Raw genomic sequence first — 21,360 nt, 5'->3', positions numbered from 1 at the left:
GAATGTATAAATAGGAATTTAATACCTTACAAGTAGCTGAGCCCATGAGAGGAAAGACATCATGTGCTGATCTTCCCAGTTATAGAGCTAGCACATGTTTCATTAGGTTCTCTTCTGAGTACTCCTGCTTTCCCAGTTTATAGCTATGAACCTGGAGCATGGTGCCTGAGTAAGAAAAAAGCTGCCTCAAATCTGAAGTTGGCCTGTTGCTCACAGCTAAGCTGTCTTATTCCCCTATTGGATATTTAAAATTTCATATAATACCAACTTCAAACAAGGTTACTCTGAGAACATGAGAATGTGTGACAAAACAAGGCCACTTCATACTTTTGTCTTAAGCATAAAGTCAAGGCCACTGTGGCCCCAAAAAACTACTCAACACTACTTCCTCTTGCCTAAAATGAGTAACTGCTACTTGTTTACCAATTATCGATTCATCGGCTCTCTAGCTGGACCTCCCTATAGATAAGGTTGTATTGAAATACCCTGACAACATCCAATCTAAAATGAACCCTCACTTCCTTAGACCCTACCTCAACCACCTAACCAAAGCCCAAATCCTGTAATAGGTGGTTTCAACTATCCTCTCATTGGGAGACCCCATATTTTCTTCCCCATAGTGTGTATTCTCCCACCCTGAAAGAAGTAATAAACCCAACTTGTTCAAATGCAGGTGTGTTCCCGGTGAGTTTTAACTGAGGGGCATTGGCATGCCCCTAAAATGCATTCTTTTGATTTATTTTGTCTTGTTGTGTGTTGTGTTGTGTTGTGTGTACGTGTTTTGCATTAAAGGTTGAAGGATATAAATTTTCAGTATCATATATATAATAAGGCGGGGGGGGGAGGGTTAACAGAGTTTTAGATGTTGAACATATCATAGCTACAAATAGTTTAAGGAGAACTGGTAAATAGCCATAATTATATTAGGAGAAACTGCGTAGTTAGGTTGTATTACAATAAGTAATGTAAATTATTAAATCATAAGCCTGTTTTAATGGAAATGTGTTGGTTTTAACAAAATGGGTATCAATTTCAGAGCTCAGGGATGCATAACATTTTTCCCACTTAAAGTAATGGTAATTGCCACTGTGGCTCAGGAGGATTTGCACTAAAGGAGACTGCTAGGAACAAATCACAAAGGAAAAGATTATATTCATAAGTATTGGATGTGCAATAGCATAGATCCATCCTGAAGAATGGGAAAATTCTGGAACACCTGACGGAAGTTGATAGCATTTTCCTCATGGAATAGCCAAGAAATTAATACCAATTTCCAAATAATAATAAATATAACTATTTGAACTAATCAACACAAAATAAAATGGTCAATGTCTAAAACAGCACATAGTAAATTTTATTAGAAACAAAATACTTAAAAACTACATGTCATTTGTAACATTGAAAACTGTGAAAAGTAACCTGAGAAAATAACCTCCAAGGGAAAAAATGACAAGTGGTGAAATTGCACAAGATAAAATTTATTGACAACATTAATTTTACAGAAAAGTCACACATTCATGAAAATTTTAGATCTGTAAAATTTGAGTCAGGAAAATACACCTTGATAAAAAATAATGTTCACAAATGAACATTTATAATTCAAGGTAAATTTTTGCTATGAAAATAATTTTTTGATAAAGCAAATCCTTACTCTAAAGTTAAAATGAAACTCATCAATCCCATTGGAAATAATTTGGGTAAATTAAAAATACAAATGGAAAGATGGAAATGGTTTATTTGTACAGTTTAGAAAATTGATTAAGAATCTTTAGTTAATGAAACTAGACTACCAACTTACACCATACACAAAAATAAACTCAAAATGGATAAAGGACTTAAACATAAGATGGGAAACCATAAAAATACTAGAGGAATCCACAGGCAGAGAACTCTCAGACATATGCCGAAGCAATTTCTTCACTGATACTGCTCCTAGGGCAGTGATCGGCAAACTGCAGCTCGAGAGCCACATGCAGCTCTTTGGCCCCTTGAGTGTGGCTCTTCCACAAAATACCACGTACCCTAATTAAGTTAATAACAATGTACCTACCTATATAGTTTAAGTTTAAAAAATATTACTCTCAAAAGAAATTTCAATCGTTGTACTGTTGATAGTTGGCTCTGTTGACTAATGAGTTTGCCGACCACTGTCCTAGGGCAATGGAAACTAAAAAGAAAATAAACAAATGGGACTACATTAAAATAAAAAGCTTTTTCACAGCAAAAGAAACCATCAACAAAACAACAAGAAAGCCCACTGCATGGGAGAACATATTTGCCAATGTTATTACCGATGAGGGTTTAATCTCCAACATTTACAGGGAACTCATACAACTTAACAAAAGGAAGATAAACAACCCAATCAAAAAGGGCAATGGACCTAAATAGATACTTTTTGAAAGAAGACAGAGGAAGGCCAAGAGTCATATGAAAACATGCTCAAAGTCACTAATCATCTGAGAGATGCAAATCAAAACGACAATGCGGTACCATCTCACACTTGACAGAATGGCTATCATCAACAAATCAACAAACAAGTGCTGGTGAGGATGCAGAGAAAAAGGAACCCTTGTGCACTGCTGGTGGGAATGCAGACTGGTGCAGCCACTGTGGAGAATGGTATGGAGTTTCCTCAAAAAAATTAAAAGTGGAACTCCCATTTGACCCAGTGATCCCACTTCTAGGAATATAGCCCAAGAAACTAGAAACACCAATTAGAAAGGATATATGCACCCCTATGTTCATAGCAGCACAATTCACCATAGGTAAGATTTGGAAACAGCCTAAGTGCCCATCAGCAGATGAGTGGATTAAAAAACTGTGGTACATCTACACAATGGAATACTACACTGCGGTAAAAAAGGAGTTCTTACCATTTGCAACAGCATGGATGGAACTGGAGAGCATTATGATAAGTGAAATAAGCCAGTCAGAGAAAGATAAATATCACATGATCTCACTCATTTATGGAATATAATGAACAACATAAACTGATGAACAAAAACAGATCCAGACAGAGAAACATAGATCAGACCATCAAACCTCAGAGGGAAGGTAGGGGAGGGTGGGGGTAAGGGGGAGAGATCAACCAAAGGACTTGTATGCATGCATATAAGCCTAACCAATGGACAAAGACAACAGGGGGATGAGGGCATGAGTGGGGGGAATGGGGAGTAATGGGGGAATAAGGACACATATGTAACACCTTAATCAATAAAGAAATTTAAAAGAAAATAATCTTTAGTTAGCTTAAGGAAATTTGTCTCAATGAAAATTTGTTTAATATCCCTGACCAGGTGGCTCAGTTGGTTGGAGTGTCATCCCATGCACCAAAAGGTTGTGGTTTGATTCCTGATCAGGGCACATACCTAGGTTTCCGATTCAATTATCTAAATAAACCACTGCTACAGGGAAGGGACACCAACTAATAGCCTGGAGCACACTTAATAGCCTGGGCACCAACTTTGGCCTTACGAAAAACTTGGGAACACTTTAACCTCTGCTTAATAACAATTCCCATTATTGTCGCTATTGGTGATATGAAAAAGTCTCATTGTTAATGGAGAGAGGAATTAGAACCTAGTACTTTGTACCAGTGTAGACTATCCTGATCCATTCACACCACCCACTAACTGTCCACAAAAGGGTAGATTTTCTAAGACCAGATCAATGATACACTACCCAGTCACTACTCTCTTTAATGCCCTCCACCTTTTTATGAAATAACTAAGGGTTAAGAAGAGCTATATATATATGGGTTTAGTGTCTTAATTTGGGTTTCCTAAGAAGCAGACCCTGAGAGAAAGAGGCTAATGCAAGTTTATTTAGAAGTTGACCATAGGAAACACCCACAGGGGAGTAGGAAGTGATACAGGGAAAGGAAAGCAGTCCATAGTGTGCTATCAACCCAGCTACTACTGTGGATGGCTAGAGCTTAATCTGTTGGGAACCATATAGATTACATACCTTAGAGTGACCTTGCTCAATAGGTGAGATAGCTGGGGCACTTATACATAACCTCCAATCAGTTTTGGGTTAAGAGCCACCCTCCACCTCTTCCAGCCTATCATGGAAAGGGTAGAAAAGCTTTCCAATGCCTCTAATAATGCACATAGACAAAGAGATATTGGCAGTTAGAAATCATCAGCTGAAACACACAAAAATGATAAGGCTGAGGAATAGGGGACATGACATGGCATTAGCTACATGTATTTGAATCACATGAAAACATTACCCCTTATCTACTGGGGAGGTTAGCTTAGGCAGACTAAATAAAGGAGACATGGGATAGAATACTGATAGAACTTTGAAATTTGATGGAAACTGAAGGATCTCAGGAGTTAATAAGAACACCTGGAGAGAAAGCAATGTGGACACAGCATTATTGTGGGCCTTGAAACTGGCCCAGGAACCTGATTGGCTACTGTACCATAAAGGAGGAACAATAGATCACAGTGGGGAATAATTGCATTTTATTTTGGTGACAGTTGTTTCACCAGATGGGTAGAGGCTTTTCAGACCAAACACACAGCAACTAAGATAGCTGTAAAGTTTATAGTTCAATAATTTCTTTTAACTGGGAAGTCTCACACAACGGACCAAATTTGGGGCATATTTCATGGGAATCTGACAAGTATCCAACTTTTCTATATAGCATAACTATTCATAGGCCAGGGAGCCAGGGAACAAGAAAGAATTGTAAGTTACTATGATGAAAATGAAAGATTTCTGAGCTCACTACCTTCTTTTGATTCTAAGGAAATTAGGATCTGATTAGCCAGTGAATCATCAAAGACAGGTGATTTATGAGGGCCTCTGTGGGAGCCCAAGGGTTTTTGGAAAAGCTATTCACCTCTTGTCTTCTATAGACAGAGGCCTTGAGTGAAAGAATGCACTTAGGGTCCCTGTTTTTCTACTTACTTCCCTCCTTGCACATTCTCCAAACAAGGAATCAGGTTAGGTAAGATTCCAATAGAATCAATTGGACCATTTTTGCTGGTGGGTTGATTATGAATGTATAAGATTGTATTCATGGATACAGCACTTTCTTCTGCTTCCTTTAACCTCTAAGCAGCCAACATAATAAACCAACTATCCTACTTTTTCTCCCCAACATGGCTCCCAGGTCTAGGGGCTACTATCCCATCAGCCTAGGCCTCTTGTTTGAAATGGAATTCTTTGTTGGGAATTTTAAATTCTCTATGACAACTTAATTTCTCTGTAGAAAGTTGACAGTAAGAGAGATTTCCTATAAAGACTTGGGCCATTTTATATCCAATCATTGTATTATTTGGACCATGCTATCATCTGGTGTTCATTGTATAGTCCTACTTGGTAAGCTATGTTCAACAAAGATACTGTATATAATCTAAGGTGAGGAATACAATAGGTGTGGTGTTTAATATCCTGAATAAAACGCTTTCACAAGTTTCTGAGAATGACATCAGAGGCATTCACTGAACACCTTAGATAGCTGAATTTCACATCTCTTTGGCCCAAGAAAGGCTCATAAGAGCCATGATACAGATTAGTAATAACATTTTGGGTTACCAGAGAAACAATAAGAAATAGAGATTATTAAATTTCCATGAAAGAAGTTCAAAGATACTAATTGTACCTGCTCCCACCCTCCATTTTCATTCTGTCTTAAGAAAAGAAATGCTAAAAGGAACCCTCATTCACTGCTGATGGGGATGTAAATTGGTACAGCCACTATGGAAAACAGTATAAATGTTCCTCAAAAAATTAAGAATAGAGCTACCACATGACCCAGCAATCTCTCTTCTTTGTATTTATCCAAAAAAATGGAAAACATTTGGTTGCAAAGAACATGCACTCCTATTTCATTATAGCATTATACATGGTAGCTAACACATGGAAACAACCTAAGTGTCCTTTGATGGATGATTGGGTAAAGAAAATGTGACACACACACATACACGCACACACACACACACAGTGGAATACTATTCAGTCATAAGAAAAGATGAAATACTTCCATTTGCAACAGCATGGATGGATCTTGAGAATATCATGCTAAAGGAAATACGCAGGTAGAAAAAGACAAAAACCATACTATGTCACTCCTATGTGGGACATTAAAAAAAGCAACAAATGAACAAACAAATTCACAGACACAGACAACAGAAGGGTGGTTACTAGAGAGGAAGTAAGTAGGGGAAGGATGACAAGAGTGGAGGGGGTCAAGTATATGGTGATGGAAGAAGAGTAGATTGTCTGTGGTGAGCACACAATGAAACATACAGATGTTGTTATTACAAAGTTGTACACCTGAAACTTACACAATCTTATTAACCAGTATTACAACAAATTTAATAAAATTTTTAAAAACAAACTTTTAAAAAGAAAAAAAAATGCTGAACTGACTGATCAGAGTCCAGGGCCCTCAATGGGCTGTTTTTTAACGCACAGAACTTGGGGGTAACAATAAGACCTCAGGTTATCATTTTCTCCTGCTCAGGTGAAACGTTTAATCTCATTAGAGTGAAAAATTCCAAAATTTTATTTTGAGTTTAAGAGCTCTAGATTAAAGTTGGAGCCACAGCACCAGCTCCTGAAGTATTACTTTGCTTACCTTTGCCTCCTTTGTGGGCCTCACAGAAAGAACAGTTAAGCCAAGGATGTATTTGGGTATCTCTGGGTTCCTTGATATAATATCATCCTAACAATATCTCTTACTAGTACCCCAATTTCACCCCAACCTCCAATAAAGTACAAGAGTCTCACTCCTAGTGCAGTGGTCAGCAAACTCATTAGTCAACAGAGTCAAATATCAACAGTACAACGATTGAAATTTCTTTTGAGAGCCAAATTTTTTAAACTTAAACTTCTTCTAATGCCACTTCTTCAAAATAGACTCACCCAGGCCGTGGTATTTTGTGGAAGAGCCACACTCAAGGGGCCAAAGAGCCGCATGTGGCTCGTGAGCCGCAGTTTGCCGACCACGGTCCTAGTGGATACAGTAAAAGGTATCCAATCAGGGGTATGTCAGTAAGAAATAAGAAATCTGGGCAATAAATAAAAACTTGGAAAATCTAGCAGATAATGGGCTGTCATTCTAGAAGATGTATTCTTGTTTCAGAACCTCTATGAGAAGACCGAGGATGTGAAAGATGCTGGCTTGTACTCAGAGCTACCCAAGATTTGTACCTGCTTCCACCCTCCATCTTCATTCCACCTTAAGAAAGGAAATGCTAAAAGGAACCCTCATTCATTGCTGGTGGGAATGTAAATTGGTACAGCTACTATGGAAAACAGTATGGATGTTCCTCAAAAAATTAAGAAGAGAGCTACCACATGACCTAGCAATCCCTCTTCTGTGTATTTATCCAAAAAATTTGAAAATATTTGTTTGCAAAAATATGCACCCCTATGTTCATTGCAGCATTGTTTCAGAACCTCTATGAGAAGATTGACGACGCTAAAGAGAATTTTATAGGAAATGCAAAAGATCTTAATGGGGGAGGGAGTAATTCTTTATTGGTCCAAACCTTGTTTTGATAACTAACACTACTGTCCTGCATTCCCAGACTTTATTTGTTGTGTGTTTCACATTAGATTCTGATCCATTTTTATCTGTTTCCTTATAAACTAACCTTGACTTTGATTAACTGCACATTAGCAGTTTCATATGACAGACCCAAGTTCTTTCCTGAACAGAGAGCCCCTATAGCAGAGGAAATAATGTAAAGCGTTCTAATTTGTCCCCCTATATTTGCCAGCTCACTTGCACATACATGGGACCACATGGCTAGGTCTGGTCAATGAAATATAAGTGGATGTGACATGTGTCACTTCTGGCTGAATCAATAAAGTGCCTACATGAAATTATCCAACATCTCTTTTTCTCCTACAGCATCAGTTGAACAGGCTACATGTCCCGATGGTGCAGCTACAAAACAGTGGAGTGACTGTGTGGAGCAGATACCCTCCCATTCTCACATACCTCTCCCCAGCAATGGGACTGTGATATGAGCAAGAAATAAACTCTTGGTGTGTAAAACTTCTGACACTTTGAGATTGTTATCTGAACATAATTGTATTCCTATCGAACACAGCCCCCTACTTCTGCATGCATTGGGCTTATTTCATACTCTTAACTTAGTCATCAATAAATCTGCATGTTAAACCCATAATCCTCTGAACTGGCTCTACTAGACATAAAATCGCACACAAGTCAGCAAGCAAAGCTTTAACTTTCAACCAAATACATAGTAGTGAGCAATACAATTCAGTAAATACAAATATTTTGTACTGCACAAAAAAACAGGAAATAATTAAATTTCGTATAGACATTTCTTTATTATATTTTCCCACTTGAATATTTAGAGAATAATTTAAATGTGATTCATACTGACAGCAAGCACAGTATCAAATATTAGCTTTTTAATATTTTTCTGTTCTCACCCTTGATTCCTTTAGAAAAAAAATATTTAGATGACCTCAAAGAAACACTTATTATGCTAATCACAGTATGCAGTAATACAACAATCCCATACTCAATAGAAAAGAAAGCAACAAAGAAGTGAAAAAGTCTTTCTCCTCAAATCATTTTAATTCTTTTTTCCACAGCCATATAAATTTAAAGTATGAAACAACAATAATACAGCTATAGAATCTAGGTTTTCTTTCAAAGCAGCGGCATATAAAACATAGAAAAGCTAAAACCTCAGCACAAGCTTCAAAAGAACAAGGACTGAGAGGATTTGATGAAGACATGAAATGCACAAAATACAGTACACAAAAATACTAGAATGCATAAAATATAAAGCTACACATTTCAAGTAGAAAGCATTGTAAAATATATAAAATATGCAAGAAATCAAAACGAAAAAGATTTTTCTTAGAGTACCATGAATACACTGGAACTGGCAATTAGCATTTGAAGATGGGAACAAGAAAATAGCAGTTTCCCATTTAAAACTTTATTTCTAGGCTTTAGGATTTCACCTTCTTGACATCCTTCTTTCCAGAGCTCTCAGTAGCTGACTCTGCTTTTCTTTTCTGTGACTAAAATGGAAACAGATTTAATGTTCTGCTCCAATATGGATATTTTTAAATGGCCCAACAATGTTAAATCTAGGATGTAAATGCATTAAAAAAAATTTTAACATGAATATTCACTTAAATGTTATACTCACAATTAATGTTCTATATAGCCCAACAAACTATATAACCCAATGTAAAATAACCTTCAAATATGTTTCTTTTTTTAAAAAGACATAAAATATGCATAAAAAATAGTCGTCAAGTGACTAGTTACACATGGTACTATAAATGTACTCTTATGTTAACTACTTAATACTGAAAGTTTTCTGGGCAAATGTTATTTATGAGTGTATTATTTATAAAAACTATATGATAGATATTAAAATACCACATTTCATGTATTTTATGATGCACATTTCTTTCCCATGTTAGCATCTCTGAAATCAGGATGCATCTTACAATTGATGACAAGTTATAGTTACTTGGCAACAGTTTTTCTCAGTGGTACATAAAATAATGCTGTGTCTTAAGAGTAGAAGGCATCTCAGACTTGCTGAAATATGGCAGTTTACATAACCACACTCAAATAACATGACCCATTTAAGACTATTTTAAATTCTAACTGTACAAGACAACCTGACTGGATTAAAATCAAGTCATCTTATTATTCAACAGTTAATTTATGAGCAAGTAAACCAAGTAAAGCTTTGCTATCCACTCAAAGTTCTCATTTTCACTCATAGTTCCACAAAGAAAATTTATTTGATCAAATCAGAACTCCCTGTTTCAATTTCAGCCCCATCCCATACCCCTCCTCCAACTCCCACCAACAACTCTAGTCTCAATTTGAATGATTTTGCTTGCATATTTTTGCTTAAAGTCATGAGGAATTTTTTAAAACAGAGCCCTGTTACTAGGTAGGGAGTTCCTAACCATATGGTCTATAAACAAATAAGAAACAGTGGTTGTAGTGTAATTCTTTTTCTATCAAAAACAAATTAGCAATTCATAAAACCAGTTTTTATCATTGGTATCACTATGGCATTAAACATAATATAGGCATTTTAATTATGTAAAAAATGGGATCTACCTAAAAATTAGGAAAATGCTGAAAATTTTACCATTGGAGTTTTAGTTGTGCGTTTCTTCTTTTCTGCTCTCTCTCTTTCCTCAATTTCCATATTTTCTTTCTCAATCAATGAAATCAGAGTATTACAGCGTCTCTGGAACTCCTAAACCAAACAGTTAATGATTTTAAATTTCTGTAACCCAGGAATACTCATTAGTGATAATTCTTTAATTGTATCATTTTTGTGGTACAGATTTCTAAAGTTAGTATTCTTCAGAACAATATCCATAAAGGATATTAATACATTTAACCAAAAATATGGGGAAGAGGTAAATGTCATTCAATGGGTAAATGGGTAAAAAAAAAACAAAAAAACTTTGATACATATGTACCATGAAATACTACTCAGCAATAAAAAGGAAGTAAGTCTTGGTATGTACAACAATCTAGATGAACCTCAAGGGAATTATGCTGAATGAAAAAAGTCGACCTCAAAAGGTTACATACATATTCCACTTACATAACATTTTTTAGAGAATTTTTTTTATTGTTCAGGAAGAGAGCAAACAAATATATAACATTCTTGAAATGACAGTTTAGAAATAGAGAACATATCAATGGTTGCCAGGTGCCATGGAAAGGATAGTGGATGTGGCTATAAAAAGCTAGCATGAGGGAGTCTTATGGTGGTGCTGGTTACATGAATCTACATGTGATAAAAATTGCACTGATCTACATTCACATGCGTCAGCACACACACATAAGAGCCATGTATAACCGATGAAATCTGAATAAGCACTGTGGATTGTACTAATGTCAATTCCCTCGTCATGACATTGTACTATAGTTATGCAAGATGCTACCATCAGGGAAGACTAGGTAAAGGGTGCATGGGACCTCCTGTACATTTCTTTACAACTTCCTGTGAATCTATAAATATTTCAAAATAAAAAGCTAAAATCACACAAACAAAAAAATAAGGGAATATCTTATTGCCAGAATAAGTTTTGGAAGTAGTCAGTTTACAAAAATGAAACAGATTGCTGTAGTACAGGGCTCCTCTTAGTGGTCAAGTTTCTGACGAGCACTGTCAGCCACTAGGTGAGAGACGTAGTATGCAAGTAGTTCCCAAAGCTATTCAACCAACAGAATTCTCTTCTCGCAGAACACCTTGTGGGATCAGAGTTCTGAAAAGCACATCTCAGGAAACACTGCTGTATTTATAAATTTGGAGCAAACAATAGCTGAAAAGATTCTGCATTCACCTTGCCACTATCTATATTTCACTGCCAGCAAATCAATGCATCCAACTATAAACAGTTTTTATGAATGTATGGTGAGTACCAAACATATGATTCATTAATATAGACATTCATATATGTTAACCCTGTATATTTTGCTGTATTTTAAAGGTAAATAATAGTTTAATATTAAAAAATAAGTAACATTTTAAAATATTATTCCTTTTCTGTACAAGCAAAAATACCTGATAAAATACAAAATAGCTAAATGTTTAAATGAAAATGTATGTTCATGGACAATTAAAACTCCAACAAAAAATGGTCAAAATACAATAGAAAACTCCTAAAAATTAAAATGTCCAAATACTTTTAATTTTTCACTAAAACTAATGATCAAAGAAATGCAAAGTAAAACAATATCGTCTTTATTAAATTTGCAATATGTATGCACATATGTATGTGGTATGTGTATCCAATGTCAGCAGTAAGATGGTGAAATGAGAACTCTATAATTCACTGATGATGAGATATCAATGTTATGAACTGAATTGTGAACCCTCAAAATTCATATGTTGAAGTTAGCACCCCCACATTGTGACTGGAGGTAGGAACCATAGGAGGTAATTAAGGTTAGTTAAACGAGGTCATAAAGATGGGGACTTGTGTTCTTACAAGAAGAGAAAGTGATGCCCAGAGATCTCGCTCTGTCTACACTCCAACAGAGAAAGGACCATGAGAGAACACAATGAGAAGGTGCCATCTATAGGCCAGGGAGAAAGGTCTCACCAGAAACCGACCCTGCTAGCACCTTAGTTTTAGACTTCCAGTCTCCAAAACAGTGAGAAATTTCTCTTTAAACCACATGCAGACTAACACATTACCTTTCTAGAAAGCAAGTTGGGAATATCAATAAAGCATCTTAAAAATGTCATACCTTTGAACTAACAATTCCACTCCTAGAAACTTCATATAAGGAAATAAGAAATATATACAAAGATTTACTGTAAAAGAATTTTTATAGCAGTGTTATTTTAGCAGGAAAATACTGGGGACTAAATTTTTGGTAATTTGGAAATACAGAAATGCATCTTATTTACACATATATACAGAAAAATAGCTGAGAGAATATTATCTACAGTATTACTAATGGTTAACAGCAGGTATCTCTAAGAGTGGGACCAATGGTAACATATTTTCTTCTTCATACTAGCCTGTATTTTCCAAATTTTCTGCAATGAACTTTTAGGTGTTGGGTAATCTGTAACATTTTTAAGAAATGGAAAATTGTTTTTTAAAGACAGTTTTATCTGTCCAAATAAAAGCCAGAAAAATGGCATACAACATAGAAACTGTTACATAACAAAAATATTATCAACTATCCAAGCATTTTCTACTCTAAAATTCAAGCCCAAAAGGAAGCAGAAAACCAAAGATAGTCTAGACAGAAAAAAATTCCTCATTGACAAGTTATTGTTTAACTGTTAAAAATAACAGTACAAAACAGTGGTACATTCAAGTCTCTTGTACATATTCAATTACCCAAGGTTAAATAATTTAGGAAAAATAACACTGAAATTTTCCTTACTTACCAAAACAATACTGGTATCCTTAATATGCAGACCAAATACTCTTCATAGCTTCATTCAATAACACACATACAAATTAAACAGCATGTTATTCAATTTATCTATTATAGAAAGGGCTAAGTTGACCCTGATGAGATTTGATCATTGGTTTCTAGGGAGACTAGATAGAGTCTTTATTTGAATCTCATTCTTGAATCATTAAGCTATACCCTCTGGCTATTACTATTCTCAGTAAGTAATAGTTGTCTGTGACTGCAGATATCTTTAGATACATATTCATGGTTTATATGTGTGATTCAGGAGAAAAATAATACTTTTGACACAGTCTCATGTGCAGAGAAGTAGAATATATCAAAATGATTATAAATAGACTGTATAATTTCTTACCTTCATTCCTTTTAAGTTGTCACTAACTACTCCAGACACAGAAAAATAGCCTAACTCACTAGATAAACACACCAAGGAATGGGTGAGTATGAACGTTGCTTTACTAGTATAGGTACTGCCACTTTCTCTAGATATACCAACCCCATATTTTTAATTTTTTTTTATAAAGAGAGGAAGGGAGAATGAAAGCGAGAGAAACATCAATGTGAGAGTGAAACATCAATTAGCTGCCTCCTATATGCCCCCTACCGAGGATTGAGCCTGCAACCCCATGCATGTGCCCTGACCAGGAATGGAATCAGCAACCTTTTGGTGCATTGGATGACACCCAACCAATGAGCCACACTGGCCAGGACCCGACCCCATTTTTTATTCACACACTTAAAGATTGCCTAACTAAACAAATGGTATTATAAATAGATCACTAGCTAAATCCAGAAATTACGAGAAAGGCCAGATTACCAATAAAACAGTATTGTACTTTTTAAATAACTATGAAATGACTATGAGTAATTTCATGATGTCAAAAGCACTTTCATCCTATATAATTTTCCTTTCATTTATATACTAGAGGCCCGATGCACGAAGATTCATACAAGACTGGGCCTTCCTTCCCCTGGCTGCTGGCACCGCCTTCGCTCCTGCTGGAGCCACCTTTCCACCTTTGCTCTGGCCCGGAGCCACCTTTCCGCCTTCCCACACTGCCCAGAGGCCAGGAGCTGCTGAGGCGGTGCGGAATGCCTGCGTCGTCGCCATGGTGATGACGCAAGCGTCCTGCCCCGCCCCCAGCCACTCAGCGCCTGTGTATGAAAATTAACCCACCATCTTTGTTAGGTTAATTTACATACTCACTCCTGATTGACTGGTGGGCATCACAAAGATACGGTCAATTTGCATCTCTCTTTTTTATTAGTGTAGATTCTCCTACATTTTTATAACTCTTTATCTTCCCATTTTCCTGGGGTTACAGGGAGTGGTTTCTACAGTTCTATAGTCTAATTATCTCTTTCTCTCATCATTTCCCCATGCTGGATTTAGGAATGAAGTTGGAGTGAGAAAAATAGCATATGAGAGGAAGAGAGGATATGCTAAGCCAATAAATACAACAGGAACATGACAAATGGAAAACTGTTCTGCAATGTTAATAACTGTGGCAAAAGAAGAAAGTACTTTGTGTTCATGCATATGTGAAAATGCTGGATTTTAAAAAGGTTAAACAAATTTCTTCATGGCAGGATTTCTCTGGGCATTTCACATTCTAATGTAGATTGGAAGCATCCAGGGAAGGATTCAGTATCAGAATTTCCCAAATCTATTTGAACACAGAACCCTTGTCCTGCATATCATTTATTTGCATATCCTAGAACAATGTTTGGTAAAAACTAACTAGGAAAATGCTGTGCAGGGTAAGAATGATGAATAAGGCTAAGTTTGGATCAAAGTTCACACACAATAAAAAAACAACTAGAAACTAAGAACAAAGAATGAAGAAATTTGACTTAATTCAGTTGACAATAGGATCTCATTGACAATTTTTGAGCTGGAGGAGTGATGTAATCAAAGGTGTATTTTGGTACTTGGAATTCTTTCCTGGATACAGATTCTCAATAGTGAGAGTTCATAAAACTATACACTCTCAAGGTTAGAAAGGGCCTTTAAAAACAATTCAAGTTGATGCTTGAATCCCTTCTACTAGGCCCTTGTTAATTAGTTGTCCAGTATGTCTGAATTCTTCCAATGATAGGGTCCTCTCTATCTCCAAAGGCTCTCTATTCCACCTTTCAACAAGTTTAAAATGTCCCCTATGCAACACTACAATTTGCTACAATCAGTTTCCAACAATCAGTTCTAGGTAGAATTTTTTAAAGTATGATTTTATTGACTACAGAGAGAGAGAAGCAAAGGGAGGGAGAGAGAGAGAGAAACATCGATGAGAGAGAAACATCAATCAGCTGCCTCCTGCACACCCCCATACAGGAAATCGTGTTTGCAACCCAGGCATGTGCCTTGACTGGGAATCTAACAGGTGACCTCTTGGTGCTTGGGATGATGCTCAATCCATTGAGCCACACTGGCTTGGCTAGGTCTAATTTTTATAGTTATAGAAAACAAGCTGATTCCCTTTTCTATATGACAATATTTCAAATATTGCAAAGCAGCTATCATGTTTCCATCACAATCACCAACACAACCCCCAAACACCCCTCGTTTAGTAAGGGTACATGCCCGGGTTGCAAGCTCAATCCCCAGTGTAGGGCGTGCAGGAGACAGCCCATCAGTGATTCTCATCATTGATGTTTCTATCTCTCTCTCCCTCACCCTTCCTCTCTGAAATCAATAAAAATATTTAAAACAGAGGTCATCACATCTTTTCTGAAAAGAGCCAGATAGTAAATATTTTCAGCTTTATAAACACATGGTCTCTGTCACAACTATTCAGCTCTGCCATATAGGATAAAAGCAGCGGTAGACAGTATATAAATGAAGGAGGGTGGTTGTGTTCCAATAAAACCTTACTTACAGATACTAAAATCTGAATTTTGTATTTATTTTCACATGTCACAAAATAGTCTTCTCTTTATTTTCTTTCAACCATTTGAAAATATAGAAATCATTCTTGGCTTGCAGGCCATACAAAAACAGGTGGTGGGTACAATTTGCCAACCAATTTAAAACTACAGACTTTAAATTTACTTAAACAAGTTTTACTGCCTTAGCTTTCCACGCCTTTTTAATTATGGTCTTACTCACTACAAAGTCACCTGAGTTTCAACTTTAAAATACTAAGATATGTATCCCTACCTTTATGTAATAAATGATGGAATGTTTGCAGTGAATAGCACTGCCCTTTAGTGTGTGGTAAACATCAGTCATGCTGGGCACCAAGTTCAAATATCATTTTCCCCAATACTCAGCTTCAAAGCATCAATTCAAAAGGCACAGAAAGCATCAGTAGTCTTGAAGTGACTTATTGAAAGAGATTAAAGAAGCTCCATATCACATTTCCTATGTACTAAAATCCTAGACACTAGCCCTACCTAATTCTAAATGACAGAAGGTTCATGCCCATTATGGTTCAAAGTCAAAAGCAGGTGAATGAGCAAGGGCAAAATATAAACTGCACTTCACATTGTGTCTCTAAATTTTAGGTAGTTCTATAAAGCCATAATTTTCTTCTACAGTTCTTAGTAAAACAAAATTGGTAGGTTTTTGCCTTTGCTCTTTTATAAACTCCCTATACTTTACATACAGAATCAATACCTTGAATTATACATTGTGTGAAATATTTCCCAGGTCCTTTGTTACCTTGGAACCTCTATCATAATAACAAAAAGCAATCACATTCTATACTAGAATCTCAGGGCCCAAGCACACTGCCAGTTAAATGAGAAATAATATTCTAATAAATATATCATACATTTCTTAAAAACAAGTATCAAATGTTATGATGCTTTTACTTAACTGCTGCTGCTTAAACATAATCCTATATAATAAAAGGCTAATATGCAAATCAACTAAATGGTGGAACAACCAGTTGCTATGATGTGCACTGACCACCAGGGGGCAGATGCTCAACACAGGAGCTGCCCCCTGGTGGTCAGTGCACTCCCACATGAGCAGCACCGCTCAGCCAGAAGCCCTGAGCTTGGCTTACAGCTGGTGAGTGCAGCGGCAGTGGTGGGAGCCTCTCCCGCCTCCAAAGCAGCACTAAGGATGTCCTACTGCCATCAGTCGGACATCCCCTGAGGGCTCCCTGACTGCGAGAGGGTGCAGGCTGGGATGAGGGACCCCCCCAAGTACACAAATTTCGTGCACCAGGCCTCTAGTTACTTATAAAATATTACATCACCTCCTCACAAGGTAACACATAAGTATACTAAACACCTAAAACAGACTCCTGCTAGTGTATTTATTGTATCACAGATTGTTAGAACTGTTCTGCCTTAAATCAAACACTCTAGTTACTAATAAAACACATGCTATTTACAACTGACTATTCAAACTTATCCTGTATAATAAAAGCCTAATATGCTAAGTGTCCGGTCGACCAGTCGGCCGTTCAACCAATCCTATCTAATAAAAGAGTAATATGCAAATTGACCGTACCTCCGCTAAACCCACAAGCCATGCCCACAAGCCAATCAGGAGCAAATATGCAAATAAACCCAACCAAGATGGCTACGGCCACAGAGAGCAGGAGGGAGGCTTGGGTTTCCCCAGTGATGGAGGAAGCCAAGCTTTCTGCCTGCCCTTGCCGGCCTAGGCCTCCACTCAATGCTACAAAGTTTCAATTATAGAAGGTAAATAAATCCAAACAGAAATGGCGGCAGACATGGAGCTGGAAGAGGAGGCTAGGGTTGCCCCCGGCGATGGAGGAAGCCAAGCTTCTGCAGCCCTGGCCAGCCTAGGCCTCCACTCCAGGCTACAAAGTTTCAATTATAGAAGATACATAAATCCCAACAGAAATGGCTGCCACCACGGAGTGAGCAGAAGGCTTGGCTCCACTCCAGGCTACAAAGTTTTAATTGTAGAAGATAAATAAACCCCAGATACCAGGGCCTTCTCTTGGGTCACCGGGGGGCGTGACCGGCCTGCAAACCACCACAGGCCCCTTGCCCAGGCCACCCCACGCCCCAAGGGAACCCCCACCCTGATCCAGGACACCCTTCAGGGCAAACCAGCTGGCCTCCACCCATGCACCAGGCCTCTAGCCTATCTAATAAAAGAGTAATATGCAGAGTGACCATCACTCCAACACACAAGATGGCTTCCCCCATGTGGTCAAAGATCCTGCCCCCATGGTGACACAAGATCGCCACCACAAGATGGCCAACAGGGGAGGACAGTTGGGAGGGACCAGGCCTGCAAGGGAGGGCAGTTGTGGGTGATCAGGCCAGCAGGGGAGGGCAGTTGGGAGGGACCAGGCCAGCAAGGGAGGGCAGTTGGGGGTGATCAAGCCTGCAGGGGAGGGCAGTTAGGGGTGACCAGGCTGGCAGAGGAGGGAAGTTGGGGCTGACCAGGCCTGCAGGGAAGGGCAGTTGGGAGGGACCCAGGCCTGCAGGGGAGAGCAGTTGGGGGGGACCAGCCCTGCAGGGGAGGGCAGTTAGGGTTGACCAGGCCTGCAGGGGAGGGCAGTTAGGGGCAAACAGGCTGGCAGGGGAGCAGTTAGGCATCAATCAGGCTGGCAGGGGACTGGTTAGGGGGTGATCAGGCTGGCAGGCAGAAGCATTTAGGGGCAATCAGGAAGGCAGGCAGGCGAGCAGTTGGGAGCCAGCAGTCCTGGATTGTGAGGGATGTCCGACTGCCCGTTTAGGCCCGATCCCGGGATCGGGCCTAAACAGGCAGTCGGACATCCCTCAAGGAGTCCCAGATTGGAGAGGGTGCAGCCTGGTCTGAGGGACATCCCCACTACCCCGTGCACGAATTTCGTGCACCAGGCCTCTAGTCAAAGTATAATATGCTAATGATATGCTAAGGCCACTCAACTGCTCGCTATGACATGCACTGGCCACCAGGGGGCAGATGCTCTGACCAGTAGGTTAGCTTGCTGCTGGGGTCCGGCTGATCAGGACTGAGCAAGATGGGCCAGATTTGCCCTGGAGCCCTCCCACGGTCCCTCCCTGGCTGGCCAACCTCCCATGTCTCTCCCCGGCCCTGATTGTGCACCAGTTGGGTCCCTCGGCCTGGCCTGCACCCTCTCACAATCTGGGACCCCTCAGATGATGTCGGAGAGCCAGTTTCGGCCCGATCCCGCAGGCCAAGCCGAGGGACCCCACTGGCGCATGAATTCATGCACTGGGCCTCTAGTGAATAAATAAAAGCTACAGGGATGAGAGCCAAATAAAGTCTAGCATTAGAAAAAGGTAGATGAAAAGTAAAGAACTCAACCCCATTGGTACATTTCTTCACTTTCTATCCAATTCTGCTCCAACTGCAGGGGTCTGAAATAGAAGCCAACTTAAGTACAAAAGTTCCAAGCTCTTCTATGCCTACTTTGTGCAAGGTATTATGCTGGTCCCTTTAGATATAACCAGTTGCACTTAAAAATTAAGAGAACAGTACAAAATGCCTCTGGGACAGATGGTAATACATAAGCCAAGGGAAGAAAAAAAAAGATGAGGAACAGAGAAAAGACAGAGACATCAATTTGGAGATTATCAGCCTATAGTTGGTAGGTGAGGTAGACATTTGACCACTTGCACAGAACAGTATTTCTAAAATGTAAATCTGGTCATGTCACTGACCTGTTAAAATCTTCCAATGACTCCCCACTTCCTATACACTGAGTGGCCAGATTATTATGATCTCTGAATGCATAATAATCTGGCCACTCAGTATGTGTATGTATATATTAGAGGACCGGTGCATAAATTCGTGCATGGGTGGGGGGTCCGGCCAGCCTGGCCAGGCAGAGGGGATATGGGCGGTTGGCTGGCCTGCCTGCTGGTCGAACTCCTGATCGAGGGGACAATTTGCATATTAGCCTTTTATTATATAGGATATACACTGAGTGGCCAGATTGTTATGTGTTCAGAGATCATAATAATCTGGCCACTCAGTATAGACTAAAGACCAAAGACTTCAATATAGCAGACAGTTATTTCCTCATTTCCCAGTACTTCCCTACTTACACCCTACCATACCAACCTATTTACAGTTTCTGAATATGCTCGGCTTGTTTATACTTTTGCACATGATGTTTCCACAACCCTGAATGTAGTCCCATGGCCAACTACTTTTAGTTTTTTAAGACTTGGTTCCAAGAAAGACCTCTTCTATGAAGCTATTCCTCGGATCTAACACTCAAGGCAAAGTCAAACACTACCCCCTCTGTACATATATCTACAGAGAACCTTTTCAAAATTAAGGCTGGAAAGGGACAGTTTCATCTTTTAAGTGCATGAGTTAAAAATATATCCCTATGAGCATAACTATATTGCATTTTTAATATTTTAATCTATAGTCAAGAAGAACCCAATAATACATTTTACAGTTAACCAGTTTTATCAATAATGTATTAACTCATATTTCTCACATTTCATTAATAATGTAATACTCTAAAATATCAATGTTAGCTGTTATCATATAATTAACTACTGACATGTAAAATCAAAAATTGTGATTGGCCTGCTTTATGAAATTTTCTAGACCATGCTGCATAAGCAACAAACAAAAGTAATTACTGTGACTCTAGAATAAGTTGGAAATTTTCAAATTTGACTTTTATTTTTCTAAAGTACAGTACCTATAAAGAAAATCTTTCTCTGACTATGATGAACTAATAACCTAATTAACACTATCACTGATAAATCTATAAAAAGGGAAGCAAGCTAATAAAAGGCTATAGTGATATTTCCTAAAAAGTATTTTTTCTCCTATAATTCTAATGAGAAATATCATTTTCTTGATTTAAAATAAGGAACACTTTCATTAATAATAAGTTGATTTAAAAACAAACAGTAATATCAGGAAATTTTTATTACATTGTATACAAAGTGTGCGACTCTGAGAGGCTATCAGAAAAAAATTTAAGCTACTACAAAAGGCATGATAATTGTAATAACTAATTACTAATACTTTGATTCAACTCCAAGGCACATGGCCACAGGCAATGTGCACATAGCTCCTTTAGCTAGGAGAGGAAAGAAAAAAATGTCCCCAGAAGTTAAAAGGCAAGAATTCTTTTTTTTACTAAAATTAAGAGTCAAAGCAACCCTGCAAAGGATACAATAAATGGTTATATCAAGAAATGTTCTTTATCTTAGAGAGTTAAATTCTGCTTTTCCCCTTTAAGTACTTAAAAGGACCTAAGCAGATGCAAAAATGTACTGATTAAGCTTTGGGTACTTTTCATATGTCCTTTCCAGTAAACTGACTAATGTGCTAAATCTTTTGGACCTCTCATATTCTTCTCAAATCTCCCAGTCACATTGGTCTATCACAAAATGAATGGAAATAGTACCCTAACATCCATTCCCTGAAAGGAATGGCAAGAAAATTAATGAGCTAATAGTGATAAAGGGATTGGCAAGAATTATATAAAAGGTACTATCAAATATGAAATATT

General features: G+C 38.1%; 1 protein-coding gene across 5 annotated transcripts in view; it reads right to left on the bottom strand.

The window, feature by feature from the left end:
- Nucleotides 1–8,197: 8,197 nt before the first annotated feature.
- The window catches only part of SMARCA1 (SNF2 related chromatin remodeling ATPase 1), an 85,954-nt gene continuing 72,791 nt past the window's right edge, over nucleotides 8,198–21,360 (bottom strand). For 3 of the 5 annotated variants that reach the window (XM_079764817.1, XM_079764818.1, XM_079764814.1), the window contains 2 exons: nucleotides 10,131–10,241; nucleotides 8,198–9,030 (listed from right to left, as the gene is read on the bottom strand). In XM_079764817.1, the coding sequence (XP_079620943.1) occupies nucleotides 8,959–9,030; nucleotides 10,131–10,241 (183 nt within the window). In that variant the 3' untranslated portion in view covers nucleotides 8,198–8,958. Of the gene's footprint in view, nucleotides 9,100–10,099; nucleotides 10,242–21,360 lie in introns of all 5 variants that reach the window. The other 2 variants (XM_079764815.1, XM_079764816.1) reach the window with 2 other exon arrangements.

Source organism: Cnephaeus nilssonii (genome assembly GCF_951640355.1).
Source record: "Cnephaeus nilssonii genome assembly, chromosome: X".
NCBI classification, from domain to species: Eukaryota; Metazoa; Chordata; class Mammalia; order Chiroptera; family Vespertilionidae; genus Cnephaeus; species Cnephaeus nilssonii.
Note: the sequence above shows the minus strand (reverse complement) of the source record. Positions and strands in the feature narration are given on the sequence as shown.